This window comes from Mobula hypostoma, chromosome 13 (genome assembly GCF_963921235.1).
Source record: "Mobula hypostoma chromosome 13, sMobHyp1.1, whole genome shotgun sequence".
In the NCBI taxonomy this organism is placed as follows: domain Eukaryota; kingdom Metazoa; phylum Chordata; class Chondrichthyes; order Myliobatiformes; family Myliobatidae; genus Mobula; species Mobula hypostoma.
Genome location: NC_086109.1, coordinates 56379295 through 56402687, shown reverse-complemented (window position 1 = coordinate 56402687; position 23393 = coordinate 56379295). Strand labels below are relative to the sequence as shown.

Here is a 23393-nt window from a genome sequence, read left to right as displayed (position 1 = left end):
GTCAGTATCCTACCACCAATACCATGTGCTCCAATTTTACCCACTAATCTCTTATGTGGCACCTTATCAAAGGCTTTCTGAAAGTCCAGGTACACTGCATCCACTGGCTCTCCCTTGTCCATTTTCAGTTACAGCCTCAAAAAATTCCAGAAGATTAGTCAAGCATGATCTCCCCTTCATAAATCCATGCTGACTCGGATCGATCCTGTTACTGCTATCCAAATGTGCCACTATTTCATCTTTTATAATTGACTCCAGCATCGTCCCCACCACTGATGTCAGGCTAACTGGTCTATAATTCCCTGTTTTCTCTCTCCCTCCTTTCTTAAAAAATTTCCCAACCACACTGCTATTAAAAGCCAAAAATCTTTGCACAAACCCAAAAGAGGACTAAAGTAATCCAATTAAATCTTAGTGTTTACACTTTAACATTCAATTCAAGCAGCTCCAAATCATCTCTGGTAATATTTTAAATAGTCATTATCTGCAGAAGAGTCCAGCAGACATCACCACACGAAAACAGATTACAACAATTGGTAGTATAAAGACAGCAATTTCAAGTGTTGTGCATCAACACATACACTGATTAAGTCAGAGCTCTGAACTATGATGCATGTAAGATTCAATAGTACACAGCTGTGCAATTCTAAGTAGATAGTAAGCTAGTACAAACTTCTGATTTCCAGCAAATGGCACTTTCAATAAAAGATTGTGACATATTTTAATGTAATCTTAAGTAAACAAGTAAACCACCCAGGCTACAGGAGCCTCAGGATCCACACCACCAGATTCAGGAACAGTTATTTCCACCCAGCCATCAGACCCTTGAAGCAGAAGGGATAACTTCACTCGTCCCACTACTAAGCTGTTCCCACAACCTACAGACCTATTTTCCAAGACTCTTCATCTAATTTATTGCTTATTTATTGATTTATTATTTCTTCTTTTGTATTTGCACCGTTTGCTGTCTTTTGTACATTGGCTGTTTGTCCATCTTGTTGGGTGTGGGCTTCCATTGATTTTATTCTGTTTCTTGGATATACTATCCATGCACACAAGAAAATGAATCTCATGTACTTTGATAATAATTTTATTTATTTATTTATTGAGATATAGCGCGGAATAGGCCCTTTCACCCCTTCAAGGCGCATTGCTCAGCAATCCCCTGATTTAATCATAGCCTAATCACAGAACAATTTACAATAACCATTTAACCTACAGAATGGTACATATTTGGACAATGGGAGGAAACTGGAGCACCTGGAGGACGTACAAACTCCTTACAGGCAGCGGCAGGAGATGAACCTGGATCATTGGTAAAGCCCTGTGCTAACCACTACATAACCCTAAATTTACTTTCAGCTTTGAATGTTGAAAAGATAAACAGTTTGAATCTAAATAATAAATGACATAACTTTCAACCTTCAATGACAGATTTGCTGCCCTACACACCCCTGTATCATTGGAAATTACAAAATCTGAAAACTAACCACGAAGTGTAAGCATTATTTACCCAGATTTCAACAAGGGAGAATAGCCTTGAAGTCTGTCATTGATTACTACGTTTTTATCCATTATCACTGAAACAGATCAATCACTTTCATGTACTTGAGGCACAACATTATTTCAAATTACAACACAAGCCCTCCGTAAGGTTCAATAGAGCAGAATTGTTGAGTTATCTGTAGAAATCAATTTGTGCTGGAAATCAAGCCAACTCTGTTGACTCCAAACAAATTTTCTTCATACACTATCTTGACTAAAACAGAAATGTCAACTTCTGAAAATACTACATCTGTCAGACGCCAACTTTTAAATATAACTTCAGTGCGCAGTAACAAATGCCATAAAAAATTACAGCTCAAACTCCAGGGAATTTTTGTTACTGACTTGAAAGAACCTTAAGATAACAAAATAAAGTTGCACAAGGTTTTGCATTTTCATTCAACTAGTATACTCAGTTTCATCAACATATCCAGAATTATGTTCACATTTCCCTTTAAGTGCTTTGCAGTCCATTATAACACCGAACTATAATAAATAAAATGTAAATTACTATCAATTTTTAGGTAATGTGAATTTTCCTTGCCTGGGGAATAATGATTGGAAGCTCTGCATTTGTTCTGTTTATCAAGTAGCTATTCAGCCTCTAGTGGGCCAAGTGCTTATGCAAGCATGCCACTTAAGAGACTCTGCAGCTGTACTCACGACTTCCAGGTAGGCTGCAGGTTTTATGAACAGCTGCCCCACAGCTACACTAACTACTGTAGCCCCATCTGGAATGAAGGACAAAGACATTTCCAGGTTCAAAATGTTTGCTTTTGCAAGAAACCTTGCAAAAAATGCCAAGGCAGAATGAAAATATCTTCATCTTATCCATTTATTACAAGCCATGCAACTAGTACATTCACTATATACCAAGTTATGACTCAACCAAGTGCACCTGCGTCCATGTGTTAAGTGAAGTGTTGACAGATAAAAACTGTATCACCATTTGCACAACAAAGAGATGAATCCTGCTAGACAGCATCATTTTCTCTCAGTGTTAGCAATAACTAAGCTTTCCTTGGCACTAGCAGGTTTTTACTTCACAGGATTATAAACAGTCATTTACAATTTTGTTGTTTCAAAGAATAAAGCACATCTAATGCTACAGAACACCCTGAAAACATTAGATTATCAGAGGTATTAATGATTTTTACCAAAACCTACCAACCTTTATTCATCAAAGCATTTTATTCTCAAAGGATAAATTTCAGTGCAATGAGGGTTCAACAAACGCGTTGCTTGAAAGCCTTTCTGATGTAAGCCTGAAGTTAGGAAAGGCTTAATGAAGCTTTAAAATCCACCAGGGCTTCACAATGAACATCTGACTTGGTGATTTATGCATATTAATAACCCCAGCCTACTGAGGCAATCTGAGTTGTACATGTCCTTGGAATCTTAATGTCTTCAGCTCCACTGGGATTATTACAAATGTAAATTTCTAAGATTCAAAGCTATTAATCTCTGTCTGTCTCCTGTTCAGCAACATAATGACTAATTAAACATCAAAAGACCTGTACAGACAATCTTCTTTGACAGCTTCAGTCCTGGTTTCTCTCCCACGAGGGATTCAAATGGCTGGGACATGGGGGTTAGATTGTACAAATAAGCCACATATCATCATTACTAAATCTGGCAACTAGACACTTGCCATCAATAAGCATTGCAAGTTATTTCAGGTACTATCTTTTGTTGCCATGATCACAGCATAACATTGACAAAAACGTTTAATTTAAAGTACAACCACAATAGCTCACAGGTGCATCACCAAAAAACTATACTCACAGATGAAGGCAAACCAGGAGGCACCTTTCTTACTTTCTTTGTTTGAGAAGGATCTGTGCAGAAAGAAACATGAAATAATGAAAATATGATAAATCCAGTTTCATGACAATCATGCCATTCTATTCATATATAGCATTCATCACAGCTTCAGTACAAAATGTTATAGCCAATAACTTATTTTTCACAACTTCATCAATAAAAGAACCTTGGATCTTGAAGATGAGTACAAGACACAGCAATTGATAGCAAGCAAAGTTTTTTGTTTAAGTATTTAGCAGCTTATAACTGAGCTAACACAAGTTAGTTGCTTTGCCTCAAGGTAGAAGAAAGCACATTCATGCCCATTCTGTAATCAGGGGAGGTCTCATGGCATCTAAGGTTTTTCACCCAGCAGGCAAATGGAGAGAGGATATGAGGGAGGGGGGTTGGGGGAGGCAGGTGGGGCGGGGGAGGCGAGAGAGATGGGTAGTGGTGGGAGGAGTGAGAGGGAGGGACGCGGAGGAGCTAGAGAGGGTGGTGGGGCGTGCGAGGGGGTGCAGGGAAGGTCGCAGGAGAGTTGGGGGGGGATCGCAGGGGAATGGAAGAAAGGATTTACAAGATAAGTCAACGTGGACAACATAATGTACTATTAGATCCAATCACTGTCTGAGACTCGGGTTCAATCGTGTTCTTAGGTGCTATCTTTGTGAAGTTTGTGTCTTTTCTGTGTCCACTTCAGTTTTCTCTCACATCCCAAATCAGAGGATTGGTGGGTTAACTAGACACCTTAAACTGCCCCAGTGCGTTTTTGAGTAGTAGAACAAGGTGGAAGTTGTTGTTATTGTGGGGTAACTAAACAATGGGACTAGTTTATGAAAACTGCACTTTTGTTGAGTTTTTGGCACCAATAATATAAGAATTAGCAATACCTTTAAAGCAAAAGGTAAAGTGACCTGAAGTCTGGAAAAAGTCCCTGGGAATTGGGTGATGAAAATCAAACATGGTAGTTGATTTGATTGAGTGATTTTGCAAAAAAAAATTACACCAAAAGGGATCATCCACCCAAAGTATGTACGAAGGAACTTGAATGACAAGAGGAGGTGTACACCATTTCCTGTCCAAAGGTCGCTCGTTAATGTCTATTCCCACTAACATTTTACAGCTCAATTTTCTGAGCTCACTTTCAGCTGTCCCTTTGTCCTTCTTTTAAGCTGCATTGGAGTTTCACTGAGATGTTCCCTATTGCCCTCCAGAGTACCCATTCCATCCCCTAATGCAAATCATGGAAGACAGGTTTGTGGGTGGGGTGAAGAAGAGAGTTGGAAATCATTGAAATAGTTGAAATAGATAATTGTAATGAGACTGAAAAGAAGAATTAGGTATCTTAATGGCAGGTAAATAGAAGAGGCCAGGGAGGTCCATCCTTTTCTAAATATATCCAATAACAAAGCCAGATACACATTTCCATTTGCTAAATGCTTGACAATGACCTTTCACACAACTTGAATGTCAATATCTGATCCTAACAAGACAGCTAGATTCCTTGACTCCAATCCAAATGTTAATTGATGATCCTTAACCCAAAAGTGACACTGTGGCCCAGTGGTTCATAACCGGTCTCAACTGTTACCTTTCACCCATCATTCAAAGGAACTGCCTGTGATTCCACCAAATTAGAGTCATTTTTGCCCCAGAGAATGAATTCTGAACTGGATGACCACAAACCAGCTCATGAATGAAAGGGAGGGAGGCAGGAAAAAATCAGAATTGAAGAAGAAAAAAAAAATCACATGATTAAAACAGAAATGGTGAGAGAAGCATGCAACTACTAGAATGGGTGAAGCTGCCATTTAGTAGCCTCAGCAGGAGAAAATCTATGAAAGATTGAATTCTATAATCCACAGAGAGAAAAATTGTTATTCTATATACCCTCTTTCACTCTGGTTCTGACCTAGTTTAAGTTTCATTTTCTAAGATACTGAATGGGCTCACAGACTGACTGTAAACACAAACCAAGAGGAGGTGTGTCATGAAGAGGTCTTCTGCGTGGATTTGTAGCAGTGAAAGGGTAGTACACTGTTCCAGGTTTTCCTGAAGATGGTAAAGATGCAGGGCTGCCTATTCCAACATCTGATCGAAGAATACTAGACTGCAAAACAATGCAACAACAGTCACTTATTTCCATTCTGCTGCAATGTTCAATATTGTCCATTACATCACAAAACTCAAAGCAGCAACATTTGATTTTCAATCTGATTTACCTCAATTTTCTTGCAATAAACTGAAAAAAATTTAATTGTCTTGAGATGCATAAATCTTAGCATTAACTTCAGTTATACAAAAAATTGCAGATTCATTTGTAAAGAACAAAAATGATTTATTGATAATATTGTTTTTTTTTTACATTTTCACCTATCAGTTATCACATGATCATAAAAATTTAGCAGGTATCAAACAGTTTTCCCAATTTAAAGAAGTGATGCAACAGTTAATCAAGATCAATTGTGTGGCACCAAATAAGAGGAAGCCTGTTATACTTCCAAAAGGACTAGCTGTAGATTGTATTTGAACAAGAACATGAATTAGATCTTTCATGAGATAATACATATTTTGAGGTCTAAAATTATACACTACATCAGAAATCTGTACTCAACATTGGAAATCTACTTTTCAAAAGGTGATGGAAATTCTTATCACTTGTAATTAGAAAATCACCTGGATAATTATAATAGATTTTACTTTTGTTTCAAAAATTCATTTTGCACAGATGTAGCCTATCAGTAACCTTGCTTTAAACTATACACAACAGGGAAACTGCTTTTCAGTGTTGTACTGATTTAGAAAGTAAACATTATCTGGCTATTATTTGTTAATAATCTCAATTATTACAATTATACAAAAACAAAATCCATCGAAGAAATATCATTACGTTTAGAAAAATGTGCTTCATGGTACTTTTATTCATCTACACTACTATTCATAATAAATTCTCACTTAATGTAGTATAAGTTACAACATTTCACTTTTTAAATTGTTTCCTATTTTCTGCATGCTGATTACAGTTAAAAATCAATAGTTAAATCCATGGCTCTGTGAAATCAATAAATATTGATCATATCTCCTTTGGGAGCTTTAAGCATTCAGCAAGATAATCTGCTTGATGAAAAATGCAGTAGTATTTCAGTGTTGCAGGCCCAAGCCATCTGCCCTAAACCTGTGAAACGGAGGCTACAATATGTATTTCAATAAAGAAGTCAGACCTCTTCATATCCTTCAACATTCAAATATTCAATGATTTGAATATTAAATGATTTTCATCTATTCCTTTTAGGTAATTTACAAAATTAAAATTTATTTTTTAGTGTGTGATTCTTAAAAACATCTGAACATACACTTAAAACAAGCATCTCTAAAAAGAGTATAAAATATAATCAAACTACAGCAGATTTGGTGATGGTTAGCTTTTTAAAATATTCATTTAGTTCCAAGTAATAAGGCCATACAAGGAAAGCAGTTTCATAAAAGCTCTTTTAAAATCTTAGAAATGAGATCAACAGCAACAGAGACTCTGATTATGATACTCTCCAGATACTCTCCTGGACAAGATTCTATTAATCCTTTCGACTACCTTGCAAAGCTTCAAGTATTGGCTGATGTGCAAGCTATTAATTGCTTTATTGAGGCTTGAAAGAAAGAAAAATTGATAAATATCTGATTCTACATTATTGGCAACAAAAATACTTAAAATCTTTACTGAATGACAAAAACATCTGCAAAATCACAATGCTTCAAGGCAATCTCTTCAAATTTTAATTATCATCTTTGACGCTAAAAGGCCTTGCAGACTTGAGGAGATAATGACAGTCATCCATCAACTGCATCTTGCCACAGTAATCAGGCTAATCTAGCTTAGTGGAGAAACAGATAGCAAGCAACCCAGAGTACAAAATAACAGAATGCTGCAATACAATAAACAGATGTAAAGTTTAGTGATGTTTAAGTCTAACATTGTTTTCATCTACTGATGTAAATCAAGAACAATGAACCTGGTCAAGTACAATGAATTGGCTTCCCATCCAGCCTCCATCACTGCATTCATCTTCAGTTTCTGTGTCTGCACACTGCCAGCACAAGTAGCCTTCAACTCTGCCACTGCACTCACCAACATTCTTCGGGATTCAATGGCATTGCTAACATTCATCAGACATGTGAAGTTTCATAATTTCACTATTTTGATAAATTTAACTATTTTATTTGGAAAAAACGCAAATGCATTAAATTTAAATTTTATAAGTACACAAAGCAGTTGCAAACTGTGAAAATGTCTTTGACAAGAGCAAACAGACAAAAACTGTAAGTGTCCTGCTGAGATGGGGCACTAGATTTCACCACTTAAAGCTTGGTGGCCACAATATTCAGCTCACTCCTGCCTTTGGGATATGGAATGGGAGCATCACACTGTAGCTGCAAGAGGCTGAAAGATGAGAAAGACATCAAGTTTGCTCCACTGGATGGACTACTGAACATGACTCCAGCTATTGCTAAAACGAAAAGAAAACCAAGCATGGAATCTGGATAGCACATTATGTAAACCATTTGTAAAGTCAGAGGTATAGAGCACAGAAATATGGTCCATCATCTCACTGAGTCCATGCTGATATTTTAAGCCCATCTACATCAGTCCCATTTGTCTATATTAGATTCCTATCCTTCTACGCGTCGCCCATTTGTGCACCTATCCAGATATTTCTTAAATGTAGCAATTGCACCTGATTTCACCACCACCTCTGCCAGCAAGTTCCAAATATTAACCATCCTCTGCATAAAAACTTTCCCCTTAAATCCCATTTACAATACCTTTCTCTAACCTAAACCTATGCCATCATGTTTTGATACTTCCACCTTGCAGAAAAAGATTCCGGCTATCTACCTTATCAACTTCCCTTTTTCTGTGAGGGAAGGTAAGCTCAACTTGTACCATCTCTGCTCAGAACTGAAGTCCTCCAAATATGGCAACACCCTAGTGACTTTCTTCTGCATTCTCTCCATCAAAGACATCTTTGCATTAGTATGGCAACCATAACTGTGCACAATACTGCAAGTGCAGTCGAACCAGTGGTTTCTAAAGTTCCTTACAATGTAACTGCAGGTATTTCAGATACCCTTTTCCCTTCACATTATTGTTAACTATATTAAAATCTGAGACTAATCAATCTATTTAGCAATACAGTGTGGAATAAACTCTTCCAACACTTCAATCATCCCCACAATGCCAATTAACCCTGACCTAATCATGGGATAATTTACAATGACCAATTAACCTACTCAGTGTATCTTTGGGTTGTGGGAGGTAACTGGAGGACCCAGAGAAAACCCACACATTCCATAGGGAGGACTTACAAAGACTCCTTGCAGAAAGGTGCCGGAATTGAACTCTAATCTCCGCAACACCCTGAGCTGTAATAGCGTTGTGCTAACTGCTAGGCTACAATGGCACCCTAATAAACAAGTTAGTACTAATTGACATTTGTGGCAGAAAAAATGAAACTTTTATAACCCTTTACATATACTTTAGAAGAGCTTCCTAACTTCATTCTTTAAAGGCTTGGTTCTAATTTTTTTAATTATTCCCCAAGTCCTGGATCTTCAAACAGTGGAACATCTTTCATTCATCCCTTAATGTCTTGAGGGTTTTCACCAAAATTTATTGTTACTAGAGTGTTCTAATTTCTGATCTAAATCAAGATTTTGTATAACTACAACATAATTACAACCCACCTGCATTTTAATCTCGATCTCAATGGCAGCATGAAAAGACAAAGGTTAATGACTTCACATATGCCTACATTTAAATTAACCAGCCACTTAATCTTTTAATATCTTAGTAATTTCATTGTCCCAACCACACTGTTTACAGTATCAGTTCTCTATTTAGAACTTCGCTCATTTGGATTCTAGACCATCAAAGTCATTAACAGAACAAACTGAGACACAACCTCGATCCATGCAGTTTACCCGGTATAGTACATTTTGCCAATATATCCTGATCATAATAAACTCCTTAAAAGATCAATAGTTTGTTTTGAATTCCATGAGTTTCAGCTTTAGTTAGCAGTCTCCTATAAGGGATTTTACCAATTGCCCTCGACATCTACCAAGGCAACAAGTTTTTGTGCTTTTTCTCAACTAAATGAATTTTTTAAACAATTCCTAAAGGTTTTTTTTCCAGCGGAGTGACTCATGGCAAAATTAATCACACTGTTCCTAGTTATCGATTCCAACAACAGATGTTAGGCCATTTACCAGATAACTAACAGGTTTTATCTCTTCAGCTGTAAATTTCCAGTGTAAAGAAAAGAAACTTGCTAAGAAAGGTTTGGAGTACACTTAAAGCTTCAACGATGTCAAATCTTTCTTTTGAAGAGCACAGTTAATATTAATTACCTTGACATATCTAGCATGCCATCCTTTTTGATTAATATAAACACACAAAATAATTTTTTCCAATTTTTCTGCCATTTATTTTCAACTTTGGCCTAAATTGAAATTACCATTATCAATTTTTAAGTGAGTCACACAGTTCCTACTATTCTTTTTCTAGATCCAATTATAAAAATGATGTTGACTTTGCCATCTCTTTATTTCTATTCATCCTTCCGTTTGCCACCTCTTGTACTTTGTTTCACTGAGTTACCAGGATCTATGCTTGTGTGTGCACTTTTCCTTAGTTTCACATTGCTCACAGTGCAAAGATTAAGGTAAAGTCTGTGCCATTACCAAATTGAAAATGTAAATCTTTATTCTTCCTAAATTTGGTTTAGAATATAGGCATCACTGGGTAGGTCATCACTAATTATCCTTCAGGTAGTAGAAAAGTCAGCTTCTTGAATCACTCCAGTTCATATGGCAAAAATATTCTCATAGTTTTGTTGGGCAGCTCCAGTAAGAGAACAACATCGATGTTGATGATCATTGCCTGCATTTGTGTGGCACCAATGTTAAATGTATTTGTCAGTCTGTGCCTGAATTTTGTACGTCTAGCTTTGTGGAAGTGTGGATTGCTTCATCAACTAGGGTTCTAAATGGAACTAAATATGAGAAAATCCCAACCTTATAAGAGAAAGGGCATTAATAATGCAGCTCTAGAGAGTTATGCCTAATTCACATCCCTGTAGAATCACTACAATCATGTTCTAAGGCGAGAACAATCAGACTCCAACAAGCAGAATCACGTCTTTTAGGCCAAAATACAATCAATAAAGAAAGCTGGAATGTGGATCTGAGTAATCCCAGAAAAACTCAATCATCAGTGAGCTGGATAAATGCACCATTGTAACTTTAAAATACTATCAATACATCTTCAATGACTTTGATTGTGATGACTGAATAGATTTACAGGGCAATAATTAGCTGGATTGTATTAACCTGCTCTGTATGGATCAAAATATATTTAGCAAGTCTCCACACTGTTGCCAAGTCTATAACTTTACGATAACAGCTTGATGAAAGCAGAACTTGTTGAAGAGCACAAACCTTCAGCATTACAGCAGGAACATCATCGGGTCCCACTGCCTTTGCTCTGGTGTTAAAAAGTGAACTCTACAGAAAAGGAGTCTATGGCCCAAATTAGATGGTATAATTGCTCCCAGTAAAACAAATGCTGGTAAAATTCAAAACCATTTATTTATATTTTTATATTTTATATTTTGAGATACAGCATGGTCCCTTCTAGCTAAATGACACCCGTTGCCCAGATACAGCCAAGGGACCAATTAACCCACACCTCATTAGAATGTAGGCAGACTCCAGAGCACCTGGAGGAAACCCATGCAGTCAGGGGGAGAATGTACAAAATCCTTACAGACAACGTTGGAAACGAAGTCCAAACTCTGGTTCTCCAAGATGTAATAGTGTTGGGCAAACTGCTATGCTACTGCGGCACCCTACCAGCTAATTTGATTTCACAGGGGATGGTTTTACCCTAGTACATTATAAGTAAAGCCCTGCCCACCACTGAGCACATCCACAAGGAGCACTGTTACAGGAAACACAGAACATAGAATAGTACAGCACAGTACAGGCCCTTCGGCCCACAATGTTGTGCTGACCCTCAAACCCTGCCTCCCATATAAGCCCCCACCTTAAATTCCTCCATATACCTGTCTAGTAGTCTCTTAAACTTCACTAATGTATCTGCCTCCACCACTGACTCAGGCAGTGCATTCCACACACCAGCCATTCTCTGGGTAAAAAACCTTCTTCTAATATCCCCCTTGAACTTCCCACCCCTTACCTTAAAGCCATGTCCTCTTGTATTGAGCAGTGGTGCCCTGGGGAAGAGGCACTGGCTATCCACTCTACCTATTCCTCTTATTATCTTGTAGACCTCTATCATGTCTCCTCTCATCCTCCTTCTCTCCAAAGAGTAAAGCCCCAGTTCCCTTAATCTCTGATCATAATCCATACTCTCTAAACCAGGCAGCATTCTGGTAAATTTCCTCTGTACCCTTTCCAATCCTTCCACATCCTTCCTATAGTGAGGCGACCAGAACTGGACACAGTACTCCAAGTGTGGCCTAACCAGAGTTTTATAGAGCTGCATCATTACATCGCGACTCTTAAACTCTATCCCCCGACTTATGAAAGCTAACACCCCATAAACTTTCTTAACTACCCTATCCACCTGTGAGGCAACTTTCAGGGATCTGTGGACCTGTACCCCCAGATCCCTCTGCTCCTCCACACTACCAAGTATCCTGCCATTTACTTTGTACTCTGCCTTGGAGTTTGTCCTTCCAAAGTGTACCACCTCACACTTCTCCGGGTTGAACTCCATCTGCCACTTCTCAGCCCACTTCTGCATCCTATCAATGTCTCTCTGCAATCTTTGACAATCCTCTACACTATCTACAACACCACCAACCTTTGTGCCGTCTGCAAACTTGCCAACCCACCCTTCTACCCCCACATCCAGGTCGTTAATAAAAATCATGAAAAGTAGAGGTCCCAGAACAGATCCTTGTGGGACACCACTAGTCACAATCCTCCAGTCTGAATGTACTCCCTCCACCACGACCCTCTGCCTTCTGCAGGCAAGCCAATTCCGAATCCACCTGGCCAAACTTCCCTAGATCCCATGCCTTCTGACTTTCTGAATAAGCCTACCATATGGAACCTTGTCAAATGCTTTACTAAAATCCATATAGATCACATCCACTGCACTACCCTCACCTATATGCCTGGTCACCACCTCAAAGAACTCTATCAGGCTTGTTAGACACAATCTGCCCTTCACAAAGCCATGCTGACTGTCCCTGATCAGACCATGATTCTCTAAATGCCTATAGACCCTATCTCTAAGAATCTTTTCCAACAGCTTTCCCACCACAGACGTAAGGCTCACTGGTCTATAATTACACAGACTATCCCTACTACTTTTTTTGAACAAGGGGACAACATTCGCCTCCCTCCAATCCTCTGGTACCATTCCCGTGGACAACGAGGACATAAAGATCCTAGCCAGAGGCTCAGCAATCTCTTCCCTCGACTTATGGAGCAGCCTGGGGAATATTCCCTCAGGCCCCAGGGACTTACCCGTCCTAATGTATTTTAACAAATCCAACACCTCCTCTCCCTTAATATCAACATGCTCCAGAACATCAACCTCACTCATATTGTCCTCACCATCATCAAGTTCCCTCTCATTGGTGAATACCAAAGAGAAGTATTCATTGAGGACCTCGCTCACTTCCACAGACTCCATGCACATCTTCCCACCTTTATCTCTAATCGGTCCTACCTTCACTCCTGTCATCCTTTTTTCTCTTCACATAATTGAAGAATGTCTTGGGGTTGTCCTTTACCCTACTCGCCAAGGCCTTCTCATGCCCCCTTCTTGCTCTTCTCAGTCCCTTCTTAAGCTCCTTTCTTGCTTCCCTATATTCCTCAATAGACCCATCTGATCCTTGCTTCCTAAACCTCATTTATGCTGCCACCTGACTAGATTTTCCACCTCACTTGTCACCCATGGTTCCTTCACCCTACCATTCTTTATCTTCCTCACCGGGACAAATTTATCCCTAACATCCTGCAAGAGATCTCTAAACATCGACCACATGTCCATAGTACATTTCCCTGCAAAAACATCATCCCAATTCACACCCACAAGTTCTAGCCTTATAGCCTCATAATTTGCCCTTCCCAATTAAAAATTTTCCTGTCCTCTCTGATTCTGTCCTTTTCCATGATAACACTAAAGGCCAGGGAGCAGTGGTCACCCACTGAGAGATCTGTGACCTGACCCGGTTCATTACCTAGTACTAGATCTAGTATGGCATTCCCCCTAGTCGGCCTGTCCACATACTGGGACAGGAATCCGTCCTGGACACACCTAACAAACTCTGCCCCATCTGAACCCTTGGAACTAGCCAGGTGTCAATCAATATTAGGGAAGTTAAAGTCACCCATGATAACAACCCAGTTATTTTTGCACCTTTCCAAAATCTGCCTCCCAATCTGCTCTTCTGTATCTCTGCTGCTACCAGGGGGCCTATAGAATACCCCCAGTAGAGTAACTGCTCCCTTCCTGTTCCTGACTTTCACCGATACTGACTCAAAAGAGGATCCTGCTACATTACCCACCCTTTCTGTAGCTGCAGTAGTATCCCTGACCAGTAATACCACCTCTCCTCCCCTTTTTCCGCCCTCTCTATCCTTTTTAAAGCACTGAAATCCAAGAATATTTAGAATCCATTCCTGCCCTGGCGCCAGCCAAGTCTCTGTAATGGCCACAGCATCATAATTCCATGTATGTATCCAAGCTCTCAGTTCATCACCTTTGTTCCTGATGCTTCTTGCATTGAGGTACACACACTTCAGCCCTTCTACCTTACTACCTTTACACCGTTTATTCTGCTTCTCTTTCCTCAAAGCCTCTCTGTATGTTAGATCTGGCTTTACTCCATGCACTTCTTTCACTGCTCTATCGCTCTGGGTCCCATCCCCCTTGCAAATTAGTTTAAACCCTCCCGAACCATGCTAGCAAACCTACCTGCAAGGGTATTGCTCCCCCTCCAGTTCAGGTGCAACCCATCCAATCTGTACAGGTCTCACCTTCCCCAGAAGAGATCCCAATGATCCAAAAATCTAAAACCCTGCCCCCTGCACCAACTCCTCAGCCACTCATTCAACTGTCATCTTCTCCAATTCTTACTATCACTGTCACGTAGCACTGGCAGCAATCCTGAGAACGCCACCCTTGAGGTCCTGTTCTTCAGCCTTCTGCCTAGTTCCCGAAACTCACACTTCAGGACCTCATCCCTCTTCCTGCCTATGTCTTTGGTCCCTACATGTATCACGACTGCTGGTTGTTTTTCCTCTCGTACCAGGATGTCATGCACCCGGTCAGAGATATCCCGGACCCTGGCACCCAGGAGGCAACAAACCATGCGGGTGTCCTTCTCACGTCCACAAAATCTCCTGTCTGCTCCCCTGACTATAGAGTCTCCAATGACTACAGTTCTCCTCTTCTCCGTCCCACCCTTCTGCACCACAGGGTCAGACTCAGTGCTGGGGGCCCTGAGGGCCCTGGGGGCACGTGGTCGGTCGTCCCACCAATAGTATCCAGGACGGTAAACTTATTATTCAGGGGAATAGCTACAAGGGTGCTTTGCACTACCTGTCTGTTCACCTTCTCTTTCCCCCCTCTGACTGTCACCCAACGACCTGCTTCTGACAGCCTAGGTGTGACTACCTCCCTGTAGCTCTCATCTATGACTGCCTCATTTTCCCTTATGAGTCGAAGGTCATCCAGCTGCTGCTCCAGATTCCTTACACGGTCTTCCAGATCGCCCAGCCATATGCACTTCTGGCAGATGTGACTCTGCGGGAGAGGGGAGTTCCCCAAGACTGCCACATCTCACATGAGGGGCACATCACCGTCTAAGGAGACATTGTAAAGACTAACTGCGAGCAAGCTTGTCCTCCACCTCTTCTCGTCGAAGCCTCTCAAGTCAAAGCCTCAAAGCTCTACTCCTTCACTGGCCCACTCACTCACTGGCCGCTTTCCATTCAGCATTCATCATCAGGAACCACCACCACTTATAGGCCATGCTCTCTTCTCAATGCTGCCATCAGGAAGGTGGTACAGGAGCCTCAGGACCCACACTACCAGGTTCAGGAACAGTTATTACCTGTCAACCATCAGGCTCTTGAACCAAAAGTGATAATCTCACTCAACTTCAGTCGCCCCATCACTGAACTGCTCCCACAACTTAAGGAATCACTTTCAAGTACTCTTCACCTCATGTTCTTGATTTTTACTGGTTACTTATCGATAATTATTTCTTCCTTTTTGTATTTGCACAGTTTGTTGTCTTTTACACATTGGTTGCTTGCCCATCCTGTTGTGTGTGATCTTTCATTGATTCTATTGTGTTTCCTGGATTTACTGAGCATGTTCGCAAGAACATAAATCTCAGGTTGTTTATGGTTACATACATACAGTTTGCTAATACATTTACTTTGAACTGTGTTGAATTATCTTCAGAAACTATGGTTCAATTGCAAGGTTTGCTATTCTAGTTTATGGAAATAATCAGAAAAAGACATGAGGTATCAGTCTCTAGCAGGGAAAATCTACATGCCACTCAACATTAATGCCATTGGTCCATGAGACTGATTAACAGTACCATCCTGATCTGAGAAGCTGATAGAAACAAACACTTGACTTAAGTTTCAAAATCAGTGTATAAAAGCTACTCACCCTTCTGCATAATGAAACACAATATACGTATACTTGGCAGCCCTAGCCATTACTTTCCCTCCTCCCTGATCACCATCTGTGTTTCTCTGAGCCCCTACCTTACTAGCCCACAGCAGTCCAGACACCATTGGTACAACGAATGAAGACATAGCTTCCTGTGGCATATAGATACTCCTCCCCTGAAAACAATAAAACACCATTCCCAGCTATGCCAGCTGAAAAAATTGCAGTGATTTTTTTAAAATGACAAGTTTTCAGATACAGGCAGCTCTCGGCTGATAGCAGACCTGTCTTTACACATATTCTCCCACAAATTTTCTAATAATTTTACAAGGTAGGAACGTAGGTAACAGGTGTGCAAAAACTTCCAAGTTTATAGCACAAGGATAGCAGCTGGTTAATTCTTAAAAAGTGTTACATGAAACTTTCCCACAGTACTGTAATCAAAATTACATCATTGCCTTTGGAAATTGACATGACAATCTTTTCTATTGACACATCATATAAATGAAAGAACAATGGTGCCTCAGGAATCTGTGGAAATTCGGCACGTCATTAAAAAACTTGACAAATTTCTATGGATGTATGGTGGAAAGTGTATTGACTGTCTGCTTTATGGCCTGGTATGGGAACACCAATGCTTTTGAGTGGAAAATCCTACAAAACATAGTGGATTCAGCCCAATACATCACGGGAAAAATCCTCCCAACCATTGAGCAGATCTGCATGAAACATTGTCATAGAAAAGCAGCATCCATTGTCAAAGATCCTCACCATCCAGACAATGCTTTTTCTCACTGCTGCAATCAGGTAGAAGGTACAAGTGCCTCAGAACTCACAGCCCACCAGGTTCAAGAACAGGTACTACCCCTCAACCATCAGGCTCTTGAACAAAAGAGAATAACTATACCCGTTCTATTTCTGGTGTTCCCACAACTGGTGGTCTCACTTTAAGGACTTTTTATCTTGTTATTTTATGTTCTCATTATTTGTTGCTATTTATTTGTATTTGCATTTGCAGTTTGTTGTTCATTGATTCTGTTTACAGTTACTGTTCTATAGATTTGCTAAAGTATACTTGCAGGAAAAAGAATGTCAGGGCTGTATGTGGTGACCTGTATGTACTCTGATAATAAATTTTACTTTGAACATTGAACTTTTTAAGATACTTTATCAAACAATGCAACATGCATTGATACTTTAAGGCCATTGAATGTGGGACATTTTTGCTGCAACATTGTGACTGCACAGAGGAAGACAATAAATAAAATTCATGTTAATTGGCTCATTGAAATTGTTCATGTCTAACTTACAGCAAAATTGGTTTAATAATAACGACGAGTTTTTCTCATACAATGTACTTCAAAGTGCTTTACAATGTAATAATCTGCAAATATAAAAATAAATGACAAAATGATGTTAGTTGAATGCAAGGTTAACTAAGTTTTGAGCTAGCGCTCAAATGAATCAGCATCCCTTATAGCTTTAAGGTATTGAGTTCCATACTTTAGGAACATAGTTTTAAAAAAAGCTGACTTGCCAATTTTCTTTTGAGGGAGATTGCCTAAGTTTAAGAGACCAGCTGAAGAAGACCTGAGAGCTTGAGTGGGATTACAAGAACAAAAGTGATTCTGTGATGTACACAAGTCCCAGCCAAATGAGAGCTTTAAAAAAAAAAGTAAGAGCGCTTTAAACCCAGTTCTAAAAGATACAGGCAGCCAATGCAGAGGAGTAAGGTCGGGACTGATAAGCTCCTTCATCCTGACTCTAGGTAAAAGTCTAGAAACAGCATCTGAATGAATTCAAGTTTGTCAGTAGATTGCTCTGGAAGGCCAGTAAAAACTGCATTGCAGTAATTTAGTTTATTCTATAACAGCAGCAATCTCTTTTTTAAGGTCAACAAGACCAAGGAGCTGATTATTGACTTCAGGGGGAGGAAACCAGAGGTTCATGAGCCAGGTTTCATCATAGGATCAAAGGAGGAGAGGGTGAGCAACTTCAATTCCTTAGTGTTATCATTTCAGAAGACCTACCTTGGGCCCAGCACACAAGCGCAATGATGAAGAAAGCATGGCAGTGCATCTATTTCCTTAGACGTCTGAGAAGATTTGGCATGACATCTAAAAATCTGACAAACTTTTATAGATGTGTGGTATACTGACTGGATGCATCCCAGCTCGGTATGGAAACACCAATGCCCTTGAGCAGAAAATCTTACAAAAAGTAGGGGATACAGCCCAGTCCATCAAAGGTAAAGACATCCCACCGTTAAGTACATCTACACCAAGCATTGTTGCAGAAAAACAGCACCCATTATCAGGGAGCCCCACCACCCAGTCACGTCCTCTTCTTGCTGTTGCCATCAGGAAGGTGGCACAGAAGCCTCAGGATTCACAGGAAGGTGGTTATCTGCACAGTCACCATGTAAACAAGACTGCAAAATCGGCAAAAGGTGATCCTTTTAAAATTCTTTTCCTTTGATTTCTAGGATGGGGTCACAATTTTAAAAAATACAAGATTTAAAAAATTTCAAGGTAGGAAAATTAGAAATATTAAAGTTTACTCTTGTGACTTTTAAAATAGACCATGATTTTTAATTTGCAACTTGTTTAACCTTTGAATGGTTAGCTGCTATAGCTGCAGTTAACGATATATATAGCTGTATCCTGTACAAGTTTCCTTGTGTCCAACTGGGTAACTATAAATGACCAGATAATTATAAATGTTAGTTTACTATTCAGAAAATATCTTGATATTTTTATATTCCTTACTGAAAATTTACTGTGGTTTGTTCATTGTAAAAATCCAGGAACAATTCTGTGTGAGCAAATTATTTTATTTCTGCAGTAAGTGACTTTGCAAATTTTTTCCCAACTGGTGAATCATTTCTGAACTGTAAGCATTTACATGGGTAAACTAAACTACAAACATGTTAAAAGTTTGTGAATAAAAAAGAAAGCTCAACTTTAAAACCTGGTTGGACACAAGGAAAATGGAGGGAGTGTACTATGTTTAAGAAAAGAGTAAATATCCATAAATCACGCTAAATTTTATTGTGGCACAGGTTGAGTAAAGGAGTAGATGATGCTAAAATCTTAGTTCAAGAGAAATTCTGTTGCTGTTTATTTATTTTGAAATACAGTGCAGGTCAGGCCCTTCCAGCCCATTCAACCCTATCCTAATCACAGGACAATTTATAACAACCAATTTATAATGACTAACTGAAACATCTTTGGACTATGGGAGGGAACTGGACCAACCAGAGGAAACCCATGCATTCACGGGGAGTATGTAGAAACTCCTTACAGAGGAAGCCAGAAATGAACTACAAATTCCTATGCCCAGAGCTGTAATAGTGTCACTTTAACCGCTATGCTACCATTGTCCAACTAGTTTTAGGAAAGTAATATGAACAAGTGGAAAAGGATGTAGTGACTAGTCTTCCATTGTCTTCTTGGGCAAAGAATATCAAAGATTTGCAAACCTTCAAGTGAAGGAATTTCCTTTACTCTCAGTTCTGCCCTGGACATCTCAAGCAGAGAGAAAATAATCTTTGCATTTCCCATCAAGCCCCTGAAAAATTTTGTATGTTTCAATGAGTTCACCATTTCATTCTTATACACTGCAGTGTACAAGCCAACTTATGTAATCTCACTGCACAACAAACCCAACACAAGAGCCAATTTAGTGAGCTTGAATTGCACTCTCTGTATTGCAAACATATCCTATCTTAAGTACAGAAATCAGACCCTGGATCTCAACAGGTCCCTGTACAATTCTAATAACAGACCTTTATGTTTGTACTCAAATCCTCTTTTGCAATAAAGGTCAACATACCATTTGCTTTCAAAATTGATTGTCATATACATTTTTATTTCGAAAGATTCATGTGAAAGAATACCCAGAATCATCTGAAATCCAGTAGCTTTAAAACTATTTTTTAAAAATCCACTCTTTACAGCTTTTTCTTCCAAGTCTTGGGTGGCACACCACTGGGTTCAGCAGCAGCTGTTGCCTGCAGCCATCAGGCTTTTGGTCAGGCTTTACTCGCCTCAGTTCTGAACGTACTTCGCAGCTGTGGAAGCACTTTTGGGGACTCTGCAGTTCATGTTACTTGTGTTTATGTTTACTTTTTTTTACTATTTGTAAAATTTGATCAAGCATTTCAGTGCTGAATTAACTCTGCGGTTGTTGCCTGCAACCATGGGCATAGCGCTGAACTGATTCTGTGGCTGTGGCCTGCAGCCATTGTGCTCCTGGACCAGCTTCACTCACCTCAGCGGCTCTGTGGCTGTCGACTCACTTTTGGGGACACTGCGGTTAATGTTATTTGTTTACTTTTTGTTTGCATGATTTGTTCTCACCCCCACCCCACACACATTGGGTGTTTGATGGTCTTGTGTGATGGTCTTTTCTTTAAAGGGGTTCTACTATGTTTCTTTTTTTTTGTGGCTGCCTTCAAGAAGATGAGTCTCACGGTTGTACACTATATACATACCTTGATAGTAAGTATACTTTGACCTTTGAAGTAGATAACCTTGCAATTTCCCACTACTTCCATCTGCCATGACCTCACCCATTCACAGTGACTGCTACATCCACATTACGCCTCTCTATACTCTCCTCATAAAACACAATGCTCCAACTTCATGTCATCGGCAAACGAGGAAAATTATACTTGGTAGCCACATCTAAATTATCATAGTAATTATAACAGCTGGGGTTCCCTATCGGCAATCCCAGCAACACCTCTCTAATCACGAACTCCCAACTCACATTGATCTATTTATGACCGTTTACTATTCCTTAACCAAACAGTATATTAACCCAAATTTCATGTTAATTTTGGTGAAGATCTCACATTGTCTTACAAAAATATCCAACATAAAATATCTACTAGCTCCCTAGCAGCCATTCTGCTGGGAAACTAACTTCAAAAACAATTTTAGATTTGTCAAACATAGTCGCCCTTCAATGAAGTTGTGTTGACTTTGCTCAATCCCATTATTATTTTCCACATATCCTGTTACCATTTCTTTAAAAATAACATTCCAGAATTGTTCTCATTACTAATGGCAATTTGCCTGGTTTATACTTGTTTTTGCTCTCTCCCTCCTTTATTAAGTATCAGAATTATATTTGGTACCAATGCATTTTAGAATCTATCATCAATGCATCCACCCACTTCATTGATATCTCTGCAAAAACATTGTAATGCAGGTCATCAGGCCACGGGAGCAGGGGAGGGGGGAGGTGAAAAAAAAATCAGGCAACCTTGAAAGGGGAACAAAATTAACAAATGGCACATGCTCTGACCATCATCCTCCAACCCTCCCTGCCACAGCTGCCGATCTGATGGACCACAAGACGCCACATATATTACTGTTATTTCAAAAATGCATCAATTAATATATAATTTATAACCAGTAGCGAGCAAACCATTGAAAGAAAATTCTGAATTTTACTGTAAAGATTGAAACTGATTTATTTCAATCTGAAACCAGCTTCTTGGATTGAAAGTACACAATGGCAACTGTATACGGGAAACTATTTTTTAAAGATTAAGAAACAATGACCAACATCTAAGAAAATACACAGTTAAAAAATAAAGTTGCTTTAAATGCAGAATTTTTTAAAAAGATCAGGACAAGTTGTCCAGCATGGCCCAATTAGTGCTAAATCAACAAGACTTATTGCATCAAAATAGCAATGGCCCTGATTTATGAGGAAAATATCAGTATTCAGAAATAGAGGCTTTACGACAATGATAAGAGGAAGCTGAATACAGGTACACTCACAAAAATATAAAATAGCAAAAATATCTCCATATTTAAAAAAGGAAAAGATTAACTAATGGGAAACCTGTACATAGTGAAAGGGAAGATTTTTCACTGGTAATTAAATAAGCATTTTTGTTTCTGTCTTCACAGAGGACAAAAAAAAAAGTCCTTGAAAATAGCAGAGGACAGTAGTGAGTTCAGGTAGGTGATGAAACAGAACTAAAGGTGGAAGATTAACATGATTGAAAGGCAATAAGACCCCATCTTTCAAAATTCAACAGCTTTGAAGACTGCAAATGTAACATCATTATTTTAAAAATGAGAGACAGCTGTGGATAAAAATTCTGGAATTCTTATTACAGAAGGGGTGATAGGGCACTTAGAAGATAATAATATAACGGGGCGATGTCAGGATGGACTTCTGACAAGAAAATTATGCTTCACAAATCACTTGTATTGTGCTGCGGTTATAACTAGCAGAACAGACAAAGAGAAAACACTAGAAGTGACATAAGCCTTCATTCAGAATGGTGCCACACAGGGAAATATAAAACATAATACTGGTGTGGGTTGAGCACTGGCCAATGGAAAAAAAACTAAATTAAAAAATGTCACTTTCAAGGTGGGAGTCTGAGCAATAGGTTGCTATAGGAATTGATGCTGGGCACTAACAATCTACATCAAAGATTTGTGTGAAGAGATGAAATTTAACATTTCTAAGTTTGATAGCCACATAAAGCTGTCTGGCTGTAAGAACAGCAAGGTCAGGAGAAATAACAGTTCAAATAAACAAGAGAGAACACGGAGATGGAACGTAATGTATAAAAATACCAGCTGTGATAGAAAAAGTAGTTATTCGTTAAATGGTGAAGGAGAAGGACCTATGGGTCTTTATACATTAATTCACAAAAGTTATCATGTTGGTACAGCAAACTATTAGAAAGGAAAGCAGTATGCTGACATAAGCTCAGCAACGTTTCTCTAATTATATAGGACCCTGACGAAACCACACCTGACATGCTGTGCAGATCTGCCCTTCACACATAAGGAAGGATACTTCTGTCAGAGAGGGGGAAAAGGAAATTCATCAGATTGAATCCTGGGATTGAGGGGTGCCATCGAACCTTTGAAGCAGATTGAGTCACAGTCTTAACCTAAGGGGCCAGCCATCACAGACATAATTAAAGAAATGTCTGCAACCAAATGGCAAGGAATCTTTAGAATTCTTTATTTAAGAGAACTGAGAATATGCAAGAAAGATCAATATGACTATGGAAGTTTTGAGAATCAGAGATATGCAATTAGGACAGGAAGATAGCACTAAAGCATCAAGTTTTCTTACTTTTTTAACTTACATTATTTTTTGTATTTTTTTTCCCACAGTAACACGTTGAAGCTGCACCCTCTCTAACATGCTGGTGGAGAGAGTTTTATTTGGGTTTTTAGCGCTGGAAATAGTTACATTCGGACACGTCTCATCAGCGGGGCAGCAGTATGGTCGCATTGTTTATTCCAGGCACCAGCTGATTGCGCTCAGCCGG

At 39.3% G+C, this 23393-nt stretch overlaps 1 protein-coding gene across 7 annotated transcripts in view; it reads right to left on the bottom strand.

The window, feature by feature from the left end:
• tcf12 (transcription factor 12) overlaps positions 1–23393 on the bottom strand; it is a 379444-nt gene that overhangs the window by 157471 nt on the left and 198580 nt on the right. For 6 of the 7 annotated variants that reach the window (XR_010020134.1, XM_063065727.1, XM_063065722.1 and 3 more), the window contains 2 exons: positions 5323–5458; positions 3331–3383 (listed from right to left, as the gene is read on the bottom strand). Coding sequence is in view for 5 of the 7 variants with exons in the window: in XM_063065727.1 (XP_062921797.1) it covers positions 3331–3383; positions 5323–5458 (189 nt within the window). In the remaining 2 variants the exon portion in view is untranslated. Of the gene's footprint in view, positions 1–3330; positions 3385–4401; positions 4408–5322; positions 5459–23393 lie in introns of those variants that run through there. The other variant, XM_063065726.1, reaches the window with a different exon arrangement.